Consider the following 23,861-nt stretch of genomic DNA (forward strand, 5'->3'; position numbering starts at 1 on the left):
ATATGTCACATGAGTTTGTATCCCCTGTTGGTATGAATATAGCTGTTGGGAGTATAGAGATCTAAATAACATGTAAGAATCCTGATTCACTCAATCTAATCAAACCTTCCTGACTCTTCATGATCTGTAGTGGTCTCGGTCTGTTCGGATGTAGTATGTGAATTGTACGAATTGGACCATGGCTTGGACTTGATGATTCGTGCATCAGTGTCTCGTTCTGAAGATTTATTGATCACAAAAAACACCGTTTCTCAAGTATTAATGTGCTTGATCGAACTAACTAAAGATGGCCGGGCCTGATGACTCCCTTTAAATGACTAAAAGTGTGACGAGTGATCAAAAAGAAGAAGATATTTATATGCTTAATAAAATAGGATAAAAATGAAAACTTTTAACTTAACCATGTAACTTAGCAAAACTATAAATAAGTCTCTCAAACCCACCCATTTGTAACATCTTTGTAGTATTTACGGTAAAATGATTTATGTTTATGTTGTCCAAACTGCTCGACAAAATGATCGTACTATTTTGCTTTGGTTTGTAAACAAGTTGATCAGCTCGGTTCGGTTAGTAAACGAGCCATGCATGAGCAAAGGTTCACTCAAGTGAGGTTCGGTTCGATTGGCTCGAATTAAATATTATGTACACACACATACATACAATTATTTAAACATTTTTAAATTTCTCTCACTCTCATTATTTTTATAGTTTCATTTCCTCACTTTAAGTTGTCAGGCTATTAGAAGTTTGTCACATATATATTCAATCAAACTTTAAACTTCTTTCTTTTAGAGATCTGCAATCTATAAGTTTAAGTTTGACTAAAAGTTACTAATTCGTTTTGAAGTACATGATTTTCAACTTCATAACTTTTTTCATTTAATTTCTTTTAAAAGAAATTAGTAACACTCGAAACTCGCTCAAAAAATAGCTCATAAAATGCTCATTCAATTTTGACTCGGTTCGTAAAATTAGTTGGTCGACTAGGTTTTATTCGTAAACGAGCTAACACGAGCAAGCCCTCACTCGGTTCATTTCAGCTCATCAACAACCCTATTTATGCTTACTCAATAAGAGCACAGAAAGTGATTTGAATCCACGGAGGTGGTGTTCAAGCCCGGCTCCGGGTTTCCCGACCGCTCCCGACTAGATGTACACAAACCGGTTTAAAACCCAAAACCGGTTTGGGCATCAAAGTCAAAACCGATTTATGATCGGTTTTGATTCGGGTTGAAACCGGTTTCTTGACCATATTACGATCGGTTTCCGTTCGGGTTTTGGCCGATTTGGTTCAGTTAACTGGTTTGGAACCGGTTTCTGTGGAGAAAATTACAAACCGCTCCTGAACCTATGATTTCAGTTGGTTCCAAACCGGTTTCTATATAATCGATTTCAAACCAGTTTCATTTCGATTTGATTTTCGAGTCAGTTCATAGTCCTGAATTTTACTGTGTGTGCACTAAAGTCTAAACTCTAAACAGTAGAAAACACAAATATGAAAAAACGTACTCTATGTCAAAAGTGGGGTCAAACTGAAAATATCCCATCTTTCACCCACACAAAATCACCATTTTACAGACACCAACAAATATCCCAATCTTTTTTACCGCCACATTTCTCGCACCACCTCCGATCCAATAATAATAATAATAATATCTCCCACCCCACCACCGTCCCAGTACCCCATCATGGCTTCCCAATTAAACGGACCGTCCAAAACGACGCCGTTAAACTTCCTGATCTACGGCAAAACCGGTTGGATCGGAGGCTTATTGGGCAAGCTCTGCCAGTCCCAATCCATCAGTTACTCATACGCCTCGGGTCGTCTCGAGTCACGTGACTCCTTAATCGCCGACATTAACGCCGTCAAACCCACCCATGTCTTCAACGCCGCCTGCGTTACCGGACGACCAAACGTTGACTGGTGCGAGTCGCATAAGGTGGAGACCATTCGTGCTAATGTTGTCGGAACCCTGACGCTTGCTGACGTCTGCCGTGAGAATGGGTTGGTCTTGGTTAATTTTGCCACCGGGTGTATATTTGAGTATGATTCGGGGCATCCCATCGGGTCGGGTGTCGGGTTTAAGGAAGAGGATACTCCGAATTTCGTCGGGTCGTTTTATTCCAAGACCAAAGCCATGGTAATGTTGTTGTTACTTGGAATCAAGTTTTAATTTTTGTTATGAGATTTTGATGTTTATATGTGAATCTTGATTTTCGTGAAATTTCAAGTTTTTGAGTAGGGGTGTGTGTAAACGAGCGGAGTTGAGCTCGAGCTTAGCTCACTTTGATTTTCAAGAGTTTCGAGCTCGGATCATTTCAAGCTCTTTAGTAGAAAGTTGGAACTAGGCTTGTGAGACACTTTTTAAGTTCGGGCTAGGCTAGGTTATTATCATATATTAATTAATTAACCTATATACGTTTTAAATTATTTTTATTTATTTTGAGAAAAACCTTTAATGAGCCTAAGCCCGGCTGGTAGCTCGTGTAGTGCCTTAAGTGAGTCAAAGCTTGACCAGAGCTCCGTTGTGCAATGTGAAATTAATACATTGTCCAAAAGAGGTAAAACTTAAGTATACCCAAGGCTCGACGAGCTTCCCATGCAAGGCTCGAGCCCGGCTCGATGCCTAAACAAGCCTTAATTGAGGCTCGGGCTCGGCTCAAGCTTTTTATCGATCCAATTTCGAGTGGCTCAGCTCGTTTGCATCCCTTCCATTCCTATTTTTGAGAAATGATATTCGAGATCCGATTATTTTAACTTTTTAGAGTCAAATTGAAGACTATTATCTTGAAATTTGAATTTCATATGAATGCTTTATGGATTTAGTGTCAAGTTTAATATTATGATATCTAGTTTGTTTTATAATGTTCATTCTTGACTAATTAACTCTCATATTTTAGAACCCATTTAAATTTTGACTTTAAGAAGTCAAAGTAAAGACTTTTGAGTTTAGAATTGATATCAATATTCTTACAAATTTTGCATCAACTGTGCTTTGTGACTTGTGAAAATCCAATATTATTAAGTTTTCCATCTTCATGATTCAAATTGTGATTCAATTTTGAAGGTCAAATGTAATATCTTTGAGCATAAGATATAAATTGTAGTCTAACTTCTTATCATGTTTAGGTGGAAGATTTGCTTAAGAACTATGAAAACGTTGCACATTACGCGTTCGTATGCCCATATCATCAGACTTAACAAACCCGCGAAACTTTATCACAAAAATCACTCGTTATGAGAAAGTGGTCAATATCCCAAACTCCATGACGGTTCTTGACGAGCTTCTTCCGATATCAATAGAAATGGCAAAAAGAAACCTAACCGGGATATACAACTTTACAAACCCCGGGTGCATTAGCCACAACCAAATATTGGAAATGTATCGCGATTACATCGACCCAAAGTTTACTTGGAAGAATTTTAACCTTGAGGAGCAGGCTAAAGTAATTATTGCTCCTAGAAGTAATAATGAGGTTGACACCACCAAGCTGAAAACCGAGTTTCCCGAGCTTTTGTCGATTAAAGATTCGCTTATAAAGTATGTGTTTGAGCCGAATCGTAAGACACCGAAGACTTCTTAGAGGTTTGGCTTCTTTTTGAACCGTTTTATATTTGTGGTTATTGTTGTTATGGTGATTATGGTTCTTTTGTTTTTCTACATGATATGCATTGTATTTTTAGTGTTGTATCATTTAGATTGATTTGATTGGTAATAAAATATGTTGCAACGGTTTGCTATAGAAGCCATGTACATGTTGCCAACTTGCTTGTTGATTAAAGTTCCCGGTTCGACCTTTTTTTTTTATCACAATATGGTTTTGCGGCTTGTTGGGATGCCTGCGACATTGATCAGTAAATGATTTTAACCCAGAATTTCAAGTAACAAGAATTAAGTAATGCACAAGGGCGATAATTCGTGACACAACGACAGTAATCGGTTTTTGGGTTGTCCTTGTTTAACCCTTTTAATTAAATTGGTCAACCCCATGAACTTATTTAATTATACATTTCGGGTGTGCACGGGTCAGTTTTGGACTCAAACCGAAATTTCGGTTTTGAGTTTTTTAAAACCGTTTCTCTGACAGCTTTTATAAATTGCCAATTTGAGTGAAGATTGTAAATTTGTAATGAAGATGACCACATTGATAATACACACAGCAAGAACATGTGAATCTTAAGTATAGTAAGACTCATTTGATGATGACTTATATGCAAGAAAATATGAATGTTTAGATTAACACCACAATCAAGTTAGTCAACATCAAAGTTAAATACCAACCCCATGCAATCTTGTACAAGTCTAATGGTGAATTTGCCTTTAATAAAGGAGGCGATGCTCCTTTCGAACTAAAAAACTATCATAAGACCCGACTAGTCAAGCGCTACCACCTAAGTTTTACCTTGTACCGATGGAAACCAAAATTAATAAACAAAACTAAACCCACAAATTGTGTGTTTGTGTATACAGTGAATGAACAACAAAGTAACAAGAACAACAAATGATAACTTGGTGAATGCTTTACATACATGAATACTTGATTTGGTGGTTATCGCCCTTGCAACGGTTTGATAATAGGTCGTTAAGAAGCCGCCGTGTCATGAGATAATGTCTTAATCGTTACATATTACATAATTCGATCAATAATGATAATAAAAAACTAATGCTAAGTTTAAACGTCTTTCTTAACATCATCCCCAAAATTTAACAGCTTCAACGACGGGACTGAAATCAAAGCGTCTTCTTTTGTTAAACTTCCTTGCTCCTTCCTTATTATGCCCTATGTACAAAGCGAGAAACTGGGCTCGGTTTGATGATATATGTCTTTTAAACTTCGTGAGCCCGTTGGTGAAGTGGTAGTTCCAAGTTCCAACTTTATCTTGTCCAGTCGCCTTCAAAGTGTTAGTCATCTGCAATTTATAATTCCAAACCAAAACATCTAGATATTTTACTTGCAAGATATATAACAAACAAACTTGACATGAACATATATTCTTGATTGTAAGCAAAGTTGTCACAGGGCAACTCTCCTTTGGCGGTTATAGTTTGTTGGATAAAAAAGACAGTATTGATGTCTTGATTCAAGATCAAGACGGGTCTTTCTTTAACACATCGCATATGACTGCCAAGAGAGAGAAACCCTATAACTAGTTTGCTTATTAGATTGTAAATCGAACATCTGTGTTTGTGCACGATCGATCATGCTTTGAAAGGTCCCATACTTGGAGCTTATATATGTGTTTGTTTTGACGTATAAACCATTGAAGAATTTGGATATACCAAAGGTTTATGCTTTGGATATTATTATCCTCATAGAGAGGAAGATCTATTCCATGAAAGCTCAAAAATAAAAAGTTTTAGATTCTGTTTGAAGCATAATATTAACACATGAATGTGTGAAGATTGATAGGGTATTTAGGGAATGATATCTAAAGGAGATGGAAGTTGTGCCTATGTTATTTTTATATTAAATTCAAAATATTTTATGGGGACAATTTGAAGATCAAATTAGAAGAATTCGCCAAAAGACCTTTGGTCAAGTGGCTAGTGTATCAAGGAGTCCGATAAGATTGTCTTTCTAAAGGGTGAAGGTTCAAATCCTGTAGGTGAAAAATACTTTTTAAAAAAACCCGTTAAAATAGTCAATAGTGATTCTGATCCCTTCAACACATCCTTCTGACTTTCTAGGATATTTTCCGTATGTAATTTAACAAGTCGGTCATAAATATATAACCCCTTAATGTGTCATTTACAAGGATTACAAGCAGAAATTCACACTTGGTTATAAATAATTTTTTGAACTGGTGCATGCAGGAAAACAGTAAGCCCGGTAGCCCACCAGGGTTTGCATAAATCAAGCCTTGTACCATACAAGCGGTGAAACGTGTGGTCATTGGAGTTGTTGTTGTTTGGGGGTAAGAATTGTGTGTAAAAACACAAGTACTTATTAGGTAAAATTATACCATTTGATTAAAATGTTAATAATAGATATACAATAAAGACACGTCTTTATTTGTATGGGACGTGTGTTGTAGAATACTGTTAATGAAACAGATTGCAAAATGTTAACCTCCAAGATTAATTAACATGAACGTGAATCGAATCAGTGCCATCGATGAGAACTTCAAGAGTGTAATTGGCTGCAAGAATGAACTAACTAAAAAGTTGAGATGGTGGGTGAGTCTTTGCATTAAACACGAGCCCCATAAAACATATTTCGAGTCTCTCTTAAAGATAGAATGAAATTTAATTCAACCTTCAAGTGAACATGCAAGGATATGTGGTTTCCCTTCATTATTTACACGCGCGCATATGTTCTACAAATGAAGAGTATATATGTAGACACAAACTAATTTATGGTTTAGCAGTAACTATCATCATGATTAGTAAAATTGGCAATAACCTCCATTTAACTAACTTAAACTACTGTAACTTCCTTACTTAGGATATAATTTATAATACATATAATAACAATAAATTTTATGATAAAACTAAGACGTGATTATTTCAACAATCTCCCCCTTGATCAAGGCTTTATGATAAATCTTTGGTTGATGTGTGTTCTTTGATTGTTGCCTCAACAACTTTGCTCTTTCATCGATTACTCGCCTTCATCCATCAACCTACATACATCGGTCTTGATCACTCCATTTTCTCCAACTACTTCCATCTTTACACCTGCATCGAGATCACCTCCAGCACACACAGTTTCTGCACCACCAGGATCTTTGTATGATCAAGAGAGTCGATTCAGAGGGACTTGTATGTACTAACAATAAACATAGAACAAATGAAAGAAATTTGAAGAACGATTTGGAGGCGATTTCACTTTATTATTCAATATTCACACACATGTATTACTTATTTACAGATGAAGAGTTTGCAAGTATTTATACACACAAACTAACTGTTAGTTAACGGTAACTACCATCATGGTTGGTTTTACCGCCAATAACAGCCAATTAACTAACTTAACTCACTATAACTATCATACCTAGGATATAATTTATAATACAAATAATAACCATTATTGAAACTTATGATAAAGTCATAAAACTAAGATTTGATTATTCAAACAAACCACAATCGACATTACAGCTTCGTGTCTCTACATTGTAAAATAAACGACCCATTCTGCTAACCCTGTTCATAGCTGGTCATCATGTTCATAGCCACTATAGCATTAATGATTAACCCATCCACAAAACCAGATCAATTGCTTTCGGTTAACGATGTACCAATGAGAGGATAGCACATGTCACGGGCTCAAGCAGCAAGAGTATATTCTTGAATAGCAGCTGCAAGTTTGTCTCGGTCCTCCTCTTTTTGTCGTTATCAAACACGTTCTTGCAACAACTTGTTGTCACTCGCATTATCATCATATGAAAAAGTGGTCAGAAGAATTTAGGGGGTGCTAAATGGACCGTGTTTGCGTGTGGGAGGTAAAACTTAACACAACCATTGAGCATCATATGGTATTATCATCAGTGGCTAACATACTTCACTAAATTTCTTGAGTTTGTATGGAGATAAATGGACATGTGGTCATTAAAATGCATATTTAATTAAACATAGTTAACACATTTTTTTCGTTTTTAACATGCTTTTATGTATCATTTTCATTTCCGAAATGTACACCATAATACATACCCTTATTTTCAATGGATAGTGTTACAAGATACCACCATATAGAATACAGGTTGCCATACACAAAGCCCCAATTTTATCAAAATATTTCATCATACCTTTGATTCTGCAAGGCATGTATCGAACAAACTTGACACAAACTGGCATTCTTGATTGTAAACAAAGTAGTCACAGGGCAACTCTCCTTTGGCGGTTAAAATATTGTAGATCAAAACGAGTATTTCTTTAACACGAATATTTAGCTGCCAAGGGAGAGAAACCCTATAACTAATTTGCTTATTAGACTGTAAAACCGAACATTTGCGTTTGTGAGCTTGTGTTTGTGCATATGATCCTGCTGTGAAAGTTCATATACTTGATGCATATATATGTGTGTTTGTTTTGACTTATAGACCATTGAAGAAATAGGATATGCCAATGGTTTATGCCATGGATATTATTATCCTCAGTGAAAGAGATCTGATTCCATGAAAGCTAAAGTTTCTTCATCTCAAGAAAGGTGTTAGATTCTATTAGAAGCATGATATTTACACATGAATGTATGGAGATGGATAGGGGGTCCATAGGGAATGATATCTTAAAGAGATGGAAGAGATGCCTATAGTTACTGTAAAATACATACACCCATCCATCCATTTGATCCACAATCTTTAACTCCACGGCCACAGTAGTAACTGTTTTCAATATTCATGTCAAATATTTTATCGGAACAATTTAAAAGATCGAACTAGAAGATAATAACATAAACAATAGCAAAGGACACCTACATTTCAATTCTGCAAGCTCAACCGCAATAAAACCAAAAAGTATTTTTCAACGGTGAGAAGAGAAAACGCTCTCTAATTGCATTAAATCATAATCGATAATACATCTTCGCATCTGATTTATACCATACAGACAACATGTATGAGGGAATTCCCCAACTTGTAAATTAATAAATAAACTGACCTCAACTCACACCATTCCGCTAACCTGGTTCATAACTGGTCTTCGTGGTCACACCCATTATAAGATTAGCGGGTATCCCGTCCACAAAACCACATCATTTGCTTTCGGTTAATGGTGTACCAATGAGAGAATGACACATGTCACACACTCAAGCAGCAGGAGCATATTCTTTAATAGCAGCTGCGAGCTTGTCCTGATCCTCCTCGTTTTTAGTCCTTATCAAAAATGTTCTTGCAACAACTTTGTTATCGTCGCTCCCACTATCATCCTAAGAAAAACATGGTCACATGAATTACGGATGCTAAATGGGTCATGTTTGTGGGTTGGCAGATGGCAGGTAAACCCATCATGAACCAGAAATTTTAGTTTATTGAAAAATCGATTTATAAAATTGTTCGGTTTTATCATTTGGACCTAAATCTTTTGTTAATTAATGATTAGTTGATTATTACATATTTGGGTTACAGTATTTGTTATATTCTTATAAATTACTTAACATTCAAACAAAAAAATGAAAATCCATACATTTAGTTCGGTTCGTTTTTTAGTTTTTAATTATATGCAAAACCAGAACCGAACAGAAAATTTGGTATTTACGAAAACATAAAACCAAGCTGACAGTTTTTGTTTTGGTTCGGTTTTTTCGCTACAGAGTGGCTTTTTGGGTCTTAATACTCTAAATATACAAATTTTAGAACAATAAATACAAATGTGCACAACACAATTAGGTTTAAACTATAAAGTATAAACCATGATACTCTTCTCTGTCTTTTAAAACAATCGGAAAAAAAAACCAATCAGTTTAAGTTATACCATTAAACACATTTTTCATTGTTTCGTGGTCAGTTCGTGTCGTGTCAAAATTTCGACCCCTATATACAATCAAACAACCCCTCTAAGCCCCCCCCAAAAAAAAACAAATATGCGATAAGTATACAAAGTATGAACGTACCGCGGTATGAAAAATAGCAACAATGGAGTTCTTTTGCAAGTTTGTTTTAATGCCCGGGTATAATAATGCGTTAAGAAGCAATCTTCCCACCTGACATAGGTGACATACAAAAATATGTTATTAAACATATACAAAAGTTACAAACATAAATAATATTATTTATGTTATTAAACATAAATAATATTATTATAAAAAAAACACATACATCATTTCTAACAAGAATTGTTGGTTTGGAGTCTTTAGTGCCTTTGGTAACACCTTCTTTGCATTTGATGGATAATTTTCCTGTGCCTCTATCTTTCCATGAAACTTTATCCGTTGGATCAGTCGACTGATAAAAAGAAGTCAAATTTGACCATATAATTAGCAAAATTTATGTATTATTTATAAAAAGATTGTATATATGTCTAAAAGTATATAATTACCTTAATATAGAGCTTACATTTGATTTCATGTACCACCAAGATGCCAGTTTCTTCGGTCTTCTTCACAGATGGGCTACTTGGCTGCTCAACTTCATCATCTGTTGCATATTATAATTTTAGTGAAAGACTTTAATTACTCGGATAGTCCCTATGGTTATTGGTTTTTGCCCATTTTGCAAGTTTAGTCCTAAAGTTTGAGAAATTAAATGTATAGTTAAGCGCGTGTGAAATGACTAAAATACCCTGGACTAGTAAAACTAACACCCCATCCAATCTAAGGAACGTTCGTGTTACGTTTTAGAAACAATGGTCCCTGTGGTTTTACCATAATGCAAGCTTGGTCCTTCAGTTTGAGAAATCATGTGTATGATCCCCAGTGTGGTGTGGTCCTTGGAATGGACGGGCGTTAGTTACTTAGGGGGTGTTTGGGATTTGCTTATTTTCACCAACTTATAAGTTATTAACTTTTGAAAAGGAATAAGGTGTTTGGGATTGCTTTTGATGTGAGAGGAAAAGTTCCATAAGTTACACTTTCGTAACTTACAAACTTATTGAAAAGTTATAAGGAGGTAAAATAAGGAATCCCAAACACCCCCTTAGTTTTTCCATTTAAGTGCATGTGCAATGACTAAAACACTGATACGATCCTGTGACCCGTTGACCCGACCCGTGAAGCTCTCACGTTTAGTTGGTTTTATGTTGCATGCATTTAGGAGAAGTTTCATTTTTACGTGTCCCACGTTGTCATTAGTTGAAAGAAATTCCATTGCATTAAAATAGGATAACATTTCAATTACTGCATGCATTATTTGTTTGCATATTTATATTCCATGTACGTTACACTTTGAGTTTAATGAGAAAAATTGTTGAAAAGTTCTAGTCTTCTTCATCTATATTCTTTGGAGCCTAACCCACTCTACGGGTCTCTTGGGAGATTAGCCATCTCGAATCGGCTACCTATCAAACACCCTTAACTGGAAAATAAGCGTTTATCCATTCAAGGACCATTTGGGTTGCATTTTAGAAACAGTGGGAAGCATAAATGTAATTTTTCAAACTTAAGGATCAAACTTGGAATATGGGCAAACCCCAGGGACCATCTGAGTAAATAACTCTTAATTAAATGAAACTATATAAGATCACAAAAATATGTTACAAAACAATAAAAGATCACATTTATTGTCTTACCGCCCTCTGCGTCATTTGAAGTATCCGGCTTCACACCAATTGAACTAGGTAACCCTAAAAGAAAATAAAATAGCAACTCAATATCACTAAAAGTCAAAGAAAGTCAAAATAACAGGAAACAAGTCAACAACACCCACCAAACGAAAAAGAGGACTCTTTTGAAGCATCTGCCTTTACACCAACTGAACTAGGTAAACCTGAAAGAAAATAAAATAACAACTCAATACCACTAAAAGTCACCAAAATAACAGGAAACAAGTCAACGATACCTACCAAACGAAAAAGAGGACTGATTGTTACTCCATGAGCTTGCAAAGCCTGAAGTTGCAAACATTGTAGTGGGCCCAGAAAGTGGGGCCACGGGGGCGTTTGGTGTCTTCTCTTGTAAGGGTACATTTGTAATTTCCTTATTTTCGGTAACAAGTTTCTTCTGAGCAACATGTGATCCGGACTCCAACAAATTTTCACTTTTTGGTGAGTTTGATTTTAGCCAGTTAACAACGTCACTAAATTTCTCCTATATCAATAAATTCAACTGATGGTAAACATTATTTTTCCTAGCATATAGCAAATATAACTTAATCTATGAGTTTAGGTCGGAACCAAAATGTTTGAGGCGTGAGCAAGGTAGTCGCGAACCCCGTCTTCCCAAAGTTCATCAGGATGGTTCTTTAATTGAGATTGAACCCAACTGCACATAATCAAAATACAAATTATTCAAAACCAAAATGCATCAAACATGGTTGTAATTCCCTGCCTAGGCTCCGATTAATCGCTAGCTAGTCAGTACCCTACCGACTAGTGGCTAATTAATCGCTATTTAGTCAAAACTGAAAATTGTATATGTATATGCGTATTTGAAAATTTACATATAAATTCCAATCCAATTAATCCGTTTAATCGCTAGTCCCTACCCCACCACCCGACTAGCGCCTAGCAATTTCTACAACACTGCGTACCAATTGAACTATCAAAAAACTTCAAGTTGCAAATTAAATGATATACCTTGTAAATTGGTTATTAAGAGCTCTCACATGTTGCCTCGATGATTCAGCCCGTTGCATATCTAACGCGGAAGTACCCATTGCTTTCGGTTGAGCGGAAGACGCAGCCCACGGGAAGTCAATCTGGGGTCCCATCATAAGTTTCTTACTCTGAAAACAATACAAATTATATATAAACAATTGAAAGTTTTAACCTTTAAACCACCATTATATCACCAACAACTAAAACTACAATCAAATGATCAAGATTTAGCTAGAATTGAATTCTGATTAAAACCCAGATCAAAAAACAGCTAAAATCATACAATCGGAAACTAAACCAATCAAATTGAGCTGAATTCAGTAATCAACAATTACAGAAGCTGAAACAAAAGTATTAAAATTAGGATTCGTACAAACGAATTGGTGTCTGCAGTGGATTCCGATACGCCAAGCCGCTTGGTTCCTTTCATGAATCAATGAATTGAAGATTGGAAAATTGGAATTAGGTTCTTGTGTAAATCACAAAATACCTCTTTATAAATACATACATCTAAAAAAGAATTAGTATTTTAGGGTTTTAATTTCTGATTTTAGCCGTTGAATTTAGGTGGGGTTATGATATTTTAATTACAGCCGTAGGATCTGGGCGGCATCGGCATGGCCCAAATATCAACTTATTATTTTATGGGCCATGTCCAAATATAATACATAAGGCCACTATAGGTGAATATGGTGATGGCGTTTTTTTTATTAGATTCAGTCATGTTTGTGTTGATAAGATACATGCGTTAATGCGTATTTTATATTGGTTCTCATCTTGGACTAACTTTGTTTTGCCTCCAATAACACATACTTTATCATCAATGCACTAGACATCTATTTAGAGGTGTACAAAGACGGTTCGGTTTAGTCAGATTAACCATTAGTTATGGGTAAGTTTTGGTTAATTGCTCTTTGTATTTTTTTCTTTGTTTCAGTTTAAAATAGTTCGGTTATGGTGCTTGTAGCTCAATTATTCGAAGCTGAAATATGTCGGTTCCAAGCTTAGTCACAGAGGTAAAAACTTTGAACGAAAAAAACAATACAACATTCGGTTCGGCTTCGTTAAGTCTGGTTAACGAAGACACGTAAAGCGTAACCATAACCGAAAGGGCGGTTAATCAAATTCACTTAACCATTGGTATGGTTAATTTGTCTACATGACATAATATTATGTCAAGACATTAGGGAAAACTAAAATGAATGAATACATCGAAATTAATTAAAGGGGTTAAGAAATGAACTTGGGCTTTGATGGCTTCTTGAATAGTTTTGAAAACAATTTGATTTATTTGATTTGATTTCATATTCTCTGAAATGTAAAGAAGAGATTGTTAGGAGTTACCACATCGATATGCAAATTGAAAACCTCGTGAAATGATTGGTAATTTGGTATGCGATGAATAGTTTGATCGCGGGATATTTGAATGAAAGTTGATTGTGTTAATTATGAGTGAAGTAGACTATTTCATGGATCCTGACATCATAGTATCAGCTGATGTGGTATGAAATATGTTATGCAGTTATGTACTTATGTTCTTCCTCAAATATGTTGGGCCGATTGAATTGGGCTTAGATTAAATTTGGGCCGTAATGTTCCTAGAGCCTAGGAGTAGGAGGTGGACAAAACCGGGTATTTCAAAATCGGTTATGTACTAGAACCAGCTTTATTTGGAACCGGAAATAGGGTGGATTAGGGTTATGGGCCAAGCTAGAGCTAAGCCCAAGTTTAATTGATAAACTAAAACTTAGTTTATTGTTTCTGTTTAGTTTAAATAAAAGTTTGTCATGACGATTGCCAGCTTAAAAAAACGACTTTTAGGGAGAAAATTCAAGCTATACAAACTGGTTAGGATAGGTTTGTGACCAGAAGATTTGAAACCGGTTTGTAAACCATTGAGTGGTTTGTCGAACATCCAAGACCAATGAAAAACCGTGATTGACCATATTCATATGCCATTAGAGTTTTTGATGTTTTTTTAACAATCTATTTTTCCATATAAAATCCTTCTAACCTTACACTTATAAGCATTTAAACCAGGGATGTGCAATTGATTCCGATACCAAAATGGGTATTGTTTGTTAGTACCGATTCGATACAAACTATTTGAGGTTTCGGGATTAGTATGATACCGGTACGGTTTGGTACCGGTACCAATTTTTTGGGAAATTCGGGATCGGTACCGTTATGGCACTGAGCTCACTCCCAATTTGAACCACCGACCTCACTTTTGGGGAGACAAACACCATGCTATTAAATCATTAGTTTATGGGTTATGATTAAATAGAGTTTTCCAATGTTGTGAGTAGCCAATACATATAATACCACATATACGAGCAAATATGGGGCATAGGGTAAGTAACGTAATATATAAAGGATAAAATAACAGTAACTAGCGGTGACATAACAACTATAAACATTCAAACGGTACGAACCGGCCAGTTGCACACAAACCGATTCCAGCAGTAATATATACAAATCGATTACAAATTGGCGGATTGGTACTGTTTCAAACAGGTTTCTCCCATACCGAATTTTGGATTAGATTGGTTTCGGATTGTGGTAAATGTGAATTAGGTTTTGACATGTGCATAAACATTTTTACTATTCTATTTTTCGCTCCTGTTAAGTTTAATAGGAACCAAACAAACTATCATCCTTCGACTTAATATCTATATAACGATTGTACATTGAAAAAGTATATGGTCTAGTTGATATTCGTACTCAACCAACCTTCCAACAATGTTTAATTATATTGAAAACAACTTCAAGTATTCACTGTATCATAGCTTAAGTATGTACATGTTAAAGACTTAAAGTAACCACAATGCCATGTAATTTGTTATATCCAAAATAGAATATTATCTATACTACATTAGAATTTGTTATCCTTTATTTTCACTCTTTAATAAAAATAATAAATAGAACCCTTATTATTTCTCTATCACCCCACTGCCGGCTGCCGCCGTCATGTATTTTGTCACATTACTAAACAATTTATTAATAATCCACATCCTATACATATAATATATATTATTTACTTATTAATAATGTCAATTATCTATATCTTTACTATATATAAAAAGAATAATAATCTATATATTTACTATATATAAAAAAAAAGAATCTCAGGTATCTCTTAATTTTTAAGAGGTCTAACCTTTTTTTCATACTATATGTCTTAAAGAATAATCAATAATCTTCCAGACTTTTAATTGTTAAATTATAAATACAATTTCTACCCCTCAACTATACATAATTTTAATAATTATTACTCTTCCACCCCTTAAGTTTACCCATACATTCCTCAATTTTATTTTATTTTTGTTTTTCTTTTATATCTTTGAATATATTAAGTTTTAAAAAAATTTCAAACATACCGCTATGAAGTGCTTATTTTTGTCTACGTTTCGATATAAATTTTATTGAATATCGAGATACGGATAATAAGGTACAAGTCATAGTTGCATCAACGTACAAGTCTCTTAAAGGTACTTTTTTGTAGTATTTTTCTTTTGAATAATAAGTTATCTAAATACATAAGTTTCCTCCATTTTAGCTATAGTTTTAACTAATCCTAGCTCTTGTGTGATATTGTGTATTTTAACATTATTAAAACACATTAAATTCCTTATAAATGTTTTACTAATTATCAACTATGTGTTTTATATGATTTTAATTTTATAGGATTTTATAAAATAAAAATAAATATTATCTAAATTTTGACCGTCAAAATTGATCCAAATGAAATTTTCATATCGTGTGCACAACATTAATAATTTAAACCTCACTAGATATAGATCTGATTAAAAGTACTCAAGTTTTATAGATATCATAATAATCAAGACGAACTCGAGTTTAAGGTTTAAGCTTTAATTTCGAGCTTAGTTGAGCCAACTCGGTATGAAATTCGAGTCGAGGTTGAGCTAGCCTTGACTTGGCTAGGTTTAACTCGCTAACAACCTTTGTGTTGTTCTCCGTTGCATCGCGCGGGCACCTGACTAGTTAGTTATGATATATATACAAGCACAAAACACAAAAAAAATAAACTTTTAGATGACAAAGTTCGCAAATCAAGCAGGTTTCTCATAGGCGTTCTTCTCTCTAAACTCTTTAATGGCATCTCTTATCATTCTATCCGCATCGCTTCTAACAAAAAGACGAGTATCATCCAAAATGTGTATAATGAACTTCTGTGATTGCGGTACCGACGTGTTGTAATTGATTATAAATTGCGCCATTGGTATGTCGCTGCATCGATCACAAATTAACAGATAGGTTCTCTTACGGTTCGTACAAAATTGTAATTAAACATAGATTTGGACAATATAAAGTGTCTTACCATGAAATAAAGAGTCCTTTGGCTGCATGTACCATGATGTTGAATCTACAAAGTTTTAGTAGTTAAATGCAATGGCAACCCTGCAGAAGTTAGATTTATAAGATTAACAGATGATCATTGTTGCACAAATAAAGATATTCTTAATAGGTATAGTTTGGATACTTTGGTGATACAATTTTTCAAATGAAGAAAACAATTTTAATAGCAAGAACATGAATGAAACTAGCGTTGTCAATCGTGTCGGTTGTAAGATAAACACGACACCATGCAACCTATTTATCTACCAAGTCAACCGGGTTGTGATCAAGTTGTAACGAGTTAAACAGGTTGAGCAGGTCAAACCGAACATGACTCGTGTAGTTGTTTATAAAACAAAACATGACCTGCTAGTTAAATGAGGAAGAAATAACAATCCAAAACCTGCTTATTTTTGCTATCGAAAACCTGTTTCTTCAAACATTATAAATTTAAACGAACAACGTAGGTAGCATTGTGACAACCAATTCTATAAATTTGCTATCAAATAATAGTTTCTACATACAAAAGCACCAAATAGAAAAAGGAATTTGATCGATCAAATTAGAAACGCTAGTTTTCTAAATGAGGATACTACCCAAGATTACAACAAGAAAACTTCAAGAACGAATTGATGATAGAAACACAAACGAGCACACAGTGTTTAGGGTAAACCTCTAGTATTATTATAATCAAGATACTGACTCAAAAATCGAATACAATAATCCCTTTCATAATACAATAACCCTATCATGACTATGTATTTATACGGTAACCCGAACTTGGCCAACAAGTAATTACCAAATATAATAAATCATAATTGCAACCCCATAAACCTATTACATAATTAATGAATTTCATAGGCCCGTAGGATTCATTAGATTCAAGTCCTGATCGACAAACAAACACGAATTAAACGACTAACTTTCGTTATAAATCATTTATATTTCTTAATGGCTATATATTAAATATCAATGCATTATAAAAAAATAATATCAAACCGTTATAGCACGTGTGTTTTTTGGGGCAAATCGGTGGCACTTGGTGTGAAAGTTAATAATTGAACATTTGATGCACAAGTCCCACTCATTTACGAAGACAGGTGATATGTTTCACGTTACTTAAACATATTAGGTTTTTTGAGATGCTCGGTCCCAATCACTTTTTACCCATGTTTCATTCTAGCCTAACACTGTGTTGTGTTCTCGAGTTCATGTAATAAAAGAAAGGAAAAAGTATATTTTCTTTTCATTTTCATTCATTCTCCTTTCGTTTTTTTTATTTCTGTCTAATTCCTTTTAAATTGGAAGGAAATCACCTGCTCTTTAAATCCTTTACTTTTCTTCTCTTTTCATTTTCTTTTTTTTTATCTTAAATGAATCTAGGGAACACAAGATTTTAATAATTCCTTTTCTTTCCTTCCAAAAAAAACCTTAGGAACACACTCCCTTTTACATTTCCTTCCATTTCATTTCCTTTCCTCTCTTAAGTGAGACTCAGGAACAAAACGAAAACTGCCAATTTCATGTCACAACATACAAATTAGAGATTAAAACAGGTAACTAAGTTTGTATGTTTTAAGTCTATTATTAACTATGAGAAATGGGTTTTGGTACGTAGAATGAATCTTATTTTAGTGTAAGAAATATCAGTGGCGGCCCAACCATTTTGGAGGCCTAAAGCAAACGGAAATTTTAGGGCCTTACCATGAGTTTGGGAGATGTCAATCAATCAATCAATCATACCAAGTGAAGTCCAACCAACAGCAAAGCTATAAGTAGGGTCTGGGGAGGGTGGGATGTAGGCACACCGTACCTCTATCCAAAGGGATAAAGAGGTGGCTTCCAGAGAGACCCTCAGCTCTAAAGTGCATATGTATAAATCAATACAAAGGTAATCAAAGTTCAACATTAATATAAAATACTAATAATACTAATAATAATTATAATAGTAATAATAATAATACTATATATATGTAAAGAGAATATCATTCTGGTGTGTGATCAAAATAAGGAAAATAGAAGCCCTAAGGTATTCCTTTCTCTCTAAAAATTCTTAACTTTAATTCTACTTCTCCAAGAATTCCTATCCTCAACCATGTTCTCGGAGAGGTTTAGGTCTATCAAATCATGCCTAATCCTCTCGTCCCAAGTCAATTTAGGTTGTCCTCTACCCCTCCTCCCCTCTATAGTAATGCTTTCTACGGATTTAAAAGGATTCGTCGTCTGTCTTCTCTTCACATGTCTAAACCATCTCAATCTCCACTCTCTTATCTTGTCTGCTATGTTCGCTACCCCTAATCTCTCCCGAAACACAACGTTTGTTATTCGGTCTAACCTTGTGTGCCCACACATCCAACGTAGCATTCTCATTTCTGCTACCTTCATCTTCCGCACTTGTGTCTTCTTAATGAAATTATAGAATTTAAAATTCTTATTTTAAAGTTTACCGAGCGATTGCCATGTTCTGTACATGGAAATTACATAAGAATCCATTTTCTTTTTAAAAATAGATTTTGATATATGAACAATACAAATGAAAGGAATTTGTATATACACACATGTATATAAACACACACGTATATATAATCTTATTTTTAAATTTACCGATCGATATGCCGTGTTTTATATATAAAATTTTGATCTTTTATTTTAGAAAATGGATGGACGTGAATTATGTATGATGTAAATTCAAGGTAGATGCATCTATAAAAAAAAGTGAGAAAGAAAATGAGAAAGAAAAAAAAATCTATTGAGAAACAACAAAAAATGGTTCTTACGAGAGTCAAACATGGCCAAACAAATGCCTTTGGAAGGTGGGAAACCAGAGCTTTAACCACTGGGGCAATGAATACTAGTGCTACACAATTCAATTATATGTTTTTAATACGGAAACTGCATACAAATGACTGAATGAGTATTTAAAATTTTAAACGGATGCCTTAATTTTTCGGGGGCCTCAAGCCCTAGCTTTACCTAATATCACTGTAGGGCCGGCCCTGAGAAATATGTGAGATACTAGCTAGTAAGTTAATTATTTAACACAAAATTAAGTTCTTGTCAAAATGAAAGTTAGACTAGAGTCAACATGTTTTTGATAAAAAAAAAAGTTTTTAATTATGCTTAAAACTACACGAAATATTTAGTTGAAAACATTCATGCACATTTTCAATTTTAGAATATTTACGTAAATTAAAAAATAAACATCGATTTTTTATTTATAACGACGTTTGATTGTTTCTTCGTTTGAAATTGATCAATTTTAATCATTTTTACATGTTTTGCCTTTATTTTAATTAAAAAACTTGTTTATCAATTTAATTAAAAATAAAAACTTGTAAAAAATAGGCCCAAAATGTGGATATTTTGTCTCTTATTCATTGAAACAATACCACATGTATCTAGATATTCATGAAAAGTCACAAAACATTCATAATTCATTTATGATTATATTACTCTTAGGGGGTGTTTGGTACAGAGAAAAAGAATGGGAAGAAATGGAAATAGAAATGGGAGAGAAATGGAATTGGAGAGAAATAGAAATGGGTGGAGAATTGACAATCATTTCCTTTGTTTGGTACAATAGAGAAATGGGTGGAGAAACGGGAGCAGAGACGTGATTAGGGTTCCGCCTCGGCATCATCATGGTGGAGAAATGGTGGCTCAGAGACGCGTCGCAACACCGCGAACGGAGTAGAGCGTCATCATCATCGCCGCGCAACATCAACACCGCGATTTAGGGTTCCGCCTCGCAACACCGCCTCGCGATTTAGGGTTTCGTTTTGGCTCAGAGACGCGAACGGACGTGGCTGCGGCGTCGGCCGCCGTGCCGGACGTCGGCATCATCATCACCATCGCCGGTCGGAGCATCATCATCATCATACGCGAACGGAGTAGAGCAGAGACGCGATTTAGAAGCAGAGAGAATTCAATTTCTCTTCCAAATGGAGAGAATTAGATTTCTCTACTTTTTGCCTACACCCAATTCTCAGAGAAAACCAATTCTCCGCCCAATTCTCCGCCTAATTCTCCCAAACAAGAGAAACCTAATTCTCCACCCTCAAATCTCTCTACCAAACACCCCCTTAGTTCACTAGAAAATGCTAGATTCAACTCAATTAATTCTCCCTTATCTATTTTGAAAAGGAACTTTAAACGCCCAAACAAACAATTCATAAAATTATGTTTCTCAAGATTGTATAAATATATATAGGGGAGGGTTATTCTAAAACCAAATAATTTCCTAGGAAAATTAAGAATAAATCATAGCCATTGGATCATGTTAATCAATGATTGAGATTTAAAATTATCAAAAACCATCATAGTTTCCTAGAATTACTCTTTTACCATTATAACCGACATAGTTTCCTAAATTTGTTCTTTCACCATATGTTGTAATGGCACATGTTAAAATTCTATTGGTTCTTACCATTTCTAGGAAACTCTTTCTTTTTTTTTGAACAATTTTCTATATATATATATATATATATATATATATATATATATATATATGTATATTGCGAGAAATGATATTACAGCAAGAAGTGCAATAAGTAAATGTATAACCCCATTAATCCCTAATTTCACTCCCTTTCATATGATGTTACATACATATATGTAGGTTGGTTGTATTTATGTCTTAATTACACATTCAAACCAACCAAAAAACATATAAATGTACCGAGCCACATTCAAACCTATGTACCCACACACATACAGACATACATACACATATACAAACATGCGTACACTATACAAACATATGTACTTACACACATACATATGCACCTACACAACGCACCTACACAGAAGAAAGGGAGTGAAATTAGGGATTAATGGAGTTACATCTTAACTTCTCGCACTTCTCGCTATAAAAAAACTTCTGAAATGATCCAATACATATATATATATACCAGTTTTTATCCCCCGTATTATGGGGGTTGTTTTATATTGTCCGTTCTAATATTTATTTATTTTTTGAATTTATAATTTTTTATTGTATAAAAGTTAATAATATATTTATGGTTTGATGATAAATCGTTTCACAAATAAATGATATGTTATAACCCGGTTAAAAAGTTATATGGTTTTGATGAGACCCAAGACTCTTTTATTTTTTTTACTATCAAATTGGTTTTTTAATTTAAATAATATATATATATATATATCTTTTTTAAAATAAATAAGATATTAGTTTTTATTATATCCTATTTTATAGGATTTTTACATCAATAATTTGGTGAGAATAATTTTTAATTTAATGAGATGTTATAACCCGTGTAAGGAATATCTGGGTTTGGTAAGACCCATACCCATAAATTCGGGTCAAATGCATGTGAAGCATCTATTTAAAAATCAAGCAAATCTGGTGACTCCATAAAAAAAGAGGGAGCTGCCACGTCGCGACATGTAGAATTTTTATGTCTTTGTTTATATATATTATAGATATATATAAATGTTAATTTACTTAGTATATATGTTGAGTTTGAAAAATGCTTATTGGTTTATGTGCTTTTTCAAAAAGCCATTTTAAAAAGCCAGGATTTAAGGTTTTTGAAAAATTGTTTTGTAACCCTTTTAAAAAGCTAAAATAAGAAAGCTTTTTGTGATTGTCAAACACATTTAAACATTTTAGCTTTTTGAAAACATCAATAATCCAATAAGCATTTTTCAAACTCAATCCCAAACATGCTCTAAATGGTATACGAATATCATGTTGAAGGCATTTACTATCAAAGTTTTGTGTTTCTATCAACCTTAATAGTAAATGCGATGATATTTGTATACTATGTCATTTATTTATTTATAAAAGATTTAAGGACATTAAAGGTTCAAGACCAAAGAAATTTATTTAACAATATTATTTATATTTAAGTGACTTTTATTTTGTAAAGCTATTATATATAAGAAAAATAATAATACGTCGGTAAAGGAATGGTTGAATAGCGGAGTAATATGGCAAATGTCACACAACAAAAGGAAATTTTCTTTTATGTTAGCATTTTGGTGCACATTTAGATAAAGAATTAGGGGGTATGCGAGTTAGTCGTTCTTATACAATGACAAATATATATGTAAGAATTTTATAGACTAAGATAAAGTTTTATAAAATAGTTTGAATCTCATTTTCTTAGTGGAAAAACGGTAAACAGTTGTGTGGGTTTGTCAAGAGGCAAAAAAAGGAAAATATATATAAGTACATCTAAAGGCAACGTTACTCCCAGAACTAGAAGGATCATGCTTAGATCGACCAAGTGTCCCCTGAATATCTTTTCAATGTTTACATCATTAATGAGTATCCTCTTATAAACACGTATATTAAAAGTTTATATCTTTTTTCTTTTAAATTTTTAGTTGTATAAACACTTCTCATGTTATGACGACGAGATCATAAATCAGTAAGAGTAGAATTGTTACGTCATTCACACACTGTATTTTTGAATGGTGATTCTGTAAGAATAAATATATTTTATATATTTATTTATATAACCATCATTATCATTTATATAATAATAGATCAAAATAATTAATTATACCTTATTATATATTAGCTTAGTAATTCACTACAACAAAAAGGGCTTTTTAGGACCTTTTGTGTAGGACGTTTGTAAAATAGGGTCATAAAATCTATTTAATAGGACAAATGAACATTTGGAGTCCTTTTACAATATACGCTACAGAACCGGTGTCCTAAAAAGTTATTTAATAGGATGGATGATTCTTTGGGGTCGTATTATCATATAACTTAATAAGACACTTAAAATGTAAATCCTAATAAAGTAATCTATAAGACATGTAATTGCTAGTGTCCCATATGTGGTAATGTAATAGGACACTTTATCACTAGAGATCTTATTATAACATAACTTAATAGGACACTTTGTAGTTAAGTCATATATGTTCGTTGTTATAGGACCCTTTCTAGTCGAAGTCATATAAGAATATAACTTAATAGGACATTTTACACTATGGTCATATAACTTTAACCTTTATAAGATGCATAATCATTGTGGTGTTATTATAATACACCGTAATAGAACATTTGATATATTTTAGTCATAAAACATCTGGTTTATAGGACGATTATTTGCTGGAGTTTTATTATAACATAACTTAACAGGACACTTGGCACTTGAATCTTTTAACTTTAACCTTTATAGGACGCTTAATCATTGTGGTGTTATTATAATACACCGTAATAGGATACTTAATATTGTAGTCATAAAACATATGTTTTATAAGACGCTTATTCGCTAGAGTTTTATTATAACATAACTTAATATGACACTTGACACTTGGGTCTTATAATTTTAACCT

At 33.8% G+C, this 23,861-nt stretch overlaps 2 protein-coding genes and 1 pseudogene across 4 annotated transcripts; 1 reads left to right on the top strand and 2 right to left on the bottom strand.

Annotated features, from left to right (window-relative positions):
- Positions 1–1,688: 1,688 nt before the first annotated feature.
- On the top strand, positions 1,689–3,883 carry LOC143619303 (bifunctional dTDP-4-dehydrorhamnose 3,5-epimerase/dTDP-4-dehydrorhamnose reductase-like; annotated as a pseudogene). Its single transcript, XR_013151164.1, has 2 exons — positions 1,689–2,141; positions 3,131–3,883. The product of XR_013151164.1 is annotated as a bifunctional dTDP-4-dehydrorhamnose 3,5-epimerase/dTDP-4-dehydrorhamnose reductase-like (transcript).
- Positions 3,884–8,280: 4,397 nt separating this feature from the next.
- On the bottom strand, positions 8,281–12,634 carry LOC143619304 (uncharacterized). 2 transcript variants are annotated; one of them, XM_077091262.1, is made up of 10 exons: positions 12,562–12,634; positions 12,168–12,316; positions 11,766–11,853; positions 11,436–11,679; positions 11,300–11,359; positions 11,163–11,216; positions 9,975–10,072; positions 9,755–9,880; positions 9,550–9,639; positions 8,281–8,865 (listed from the first exon to the last, which is right to left on the bottom strand). In XM_077091262.1, exons 1-10 carry the CDS (start codon positions 12,616–12,618, stop codon positions 8,746–8,748), a joined length of 1,086 nt encoding a protein of 361 aa, XP_076947377.1. In that variant the 5' UTR covers positions 12,619–12,634; the 3' UTR covers positions 8,281–8,745. The 2 variants fall into 2 exon arrangements, with proteins under 2 accessions (XP_076947377.1, XP_076947378.1); XM_077091263.1 differs by lacking the exon at positions 11,300–11,359 and having other exon boundaries at positions 8,339–8,865.
- Positions 12,635–16,261: 3,627 nt separating this feature from the next.
- LOC143619305 (general transcription and DNA repair factor IIH subunit TFB5-like) lies at positions 16,262–16,565 on the bottom strand. The gene is made up of 2 exons (XM_077091264.1): positions 16,531–16,565; positions 16,262–16,439 (listed from the first exon to the last, which is right to left on the bottom strand). Exons 1-2 carry the CDS (start codon positions 16,563–16,565, stop codon positions 16,262–16,264), a joined length of 213 nt encoding a protein of 70 aa, XP_076947379.1.
- Positions 16,566–23,861: the final 7,296 nt, after the last annotated feature.

This window comes from Bidens hawaiensis, unplaced genomic scaffold, assembly GCF_021521415.1.
Source record: "Bidens hawaiensis isolate Kalapana, Puna unplaced genomic scaffold, B.hawaiensis_p1.1 tig00002423_1, whole genome shotgun sequence".
Taxonomy (NCBI): Eukaryota; Viridiplantae; Streptophyta; class Magnoliopsida; order Asterales; family Asteraceae; genus Bidens; species Bidens hawaiensis.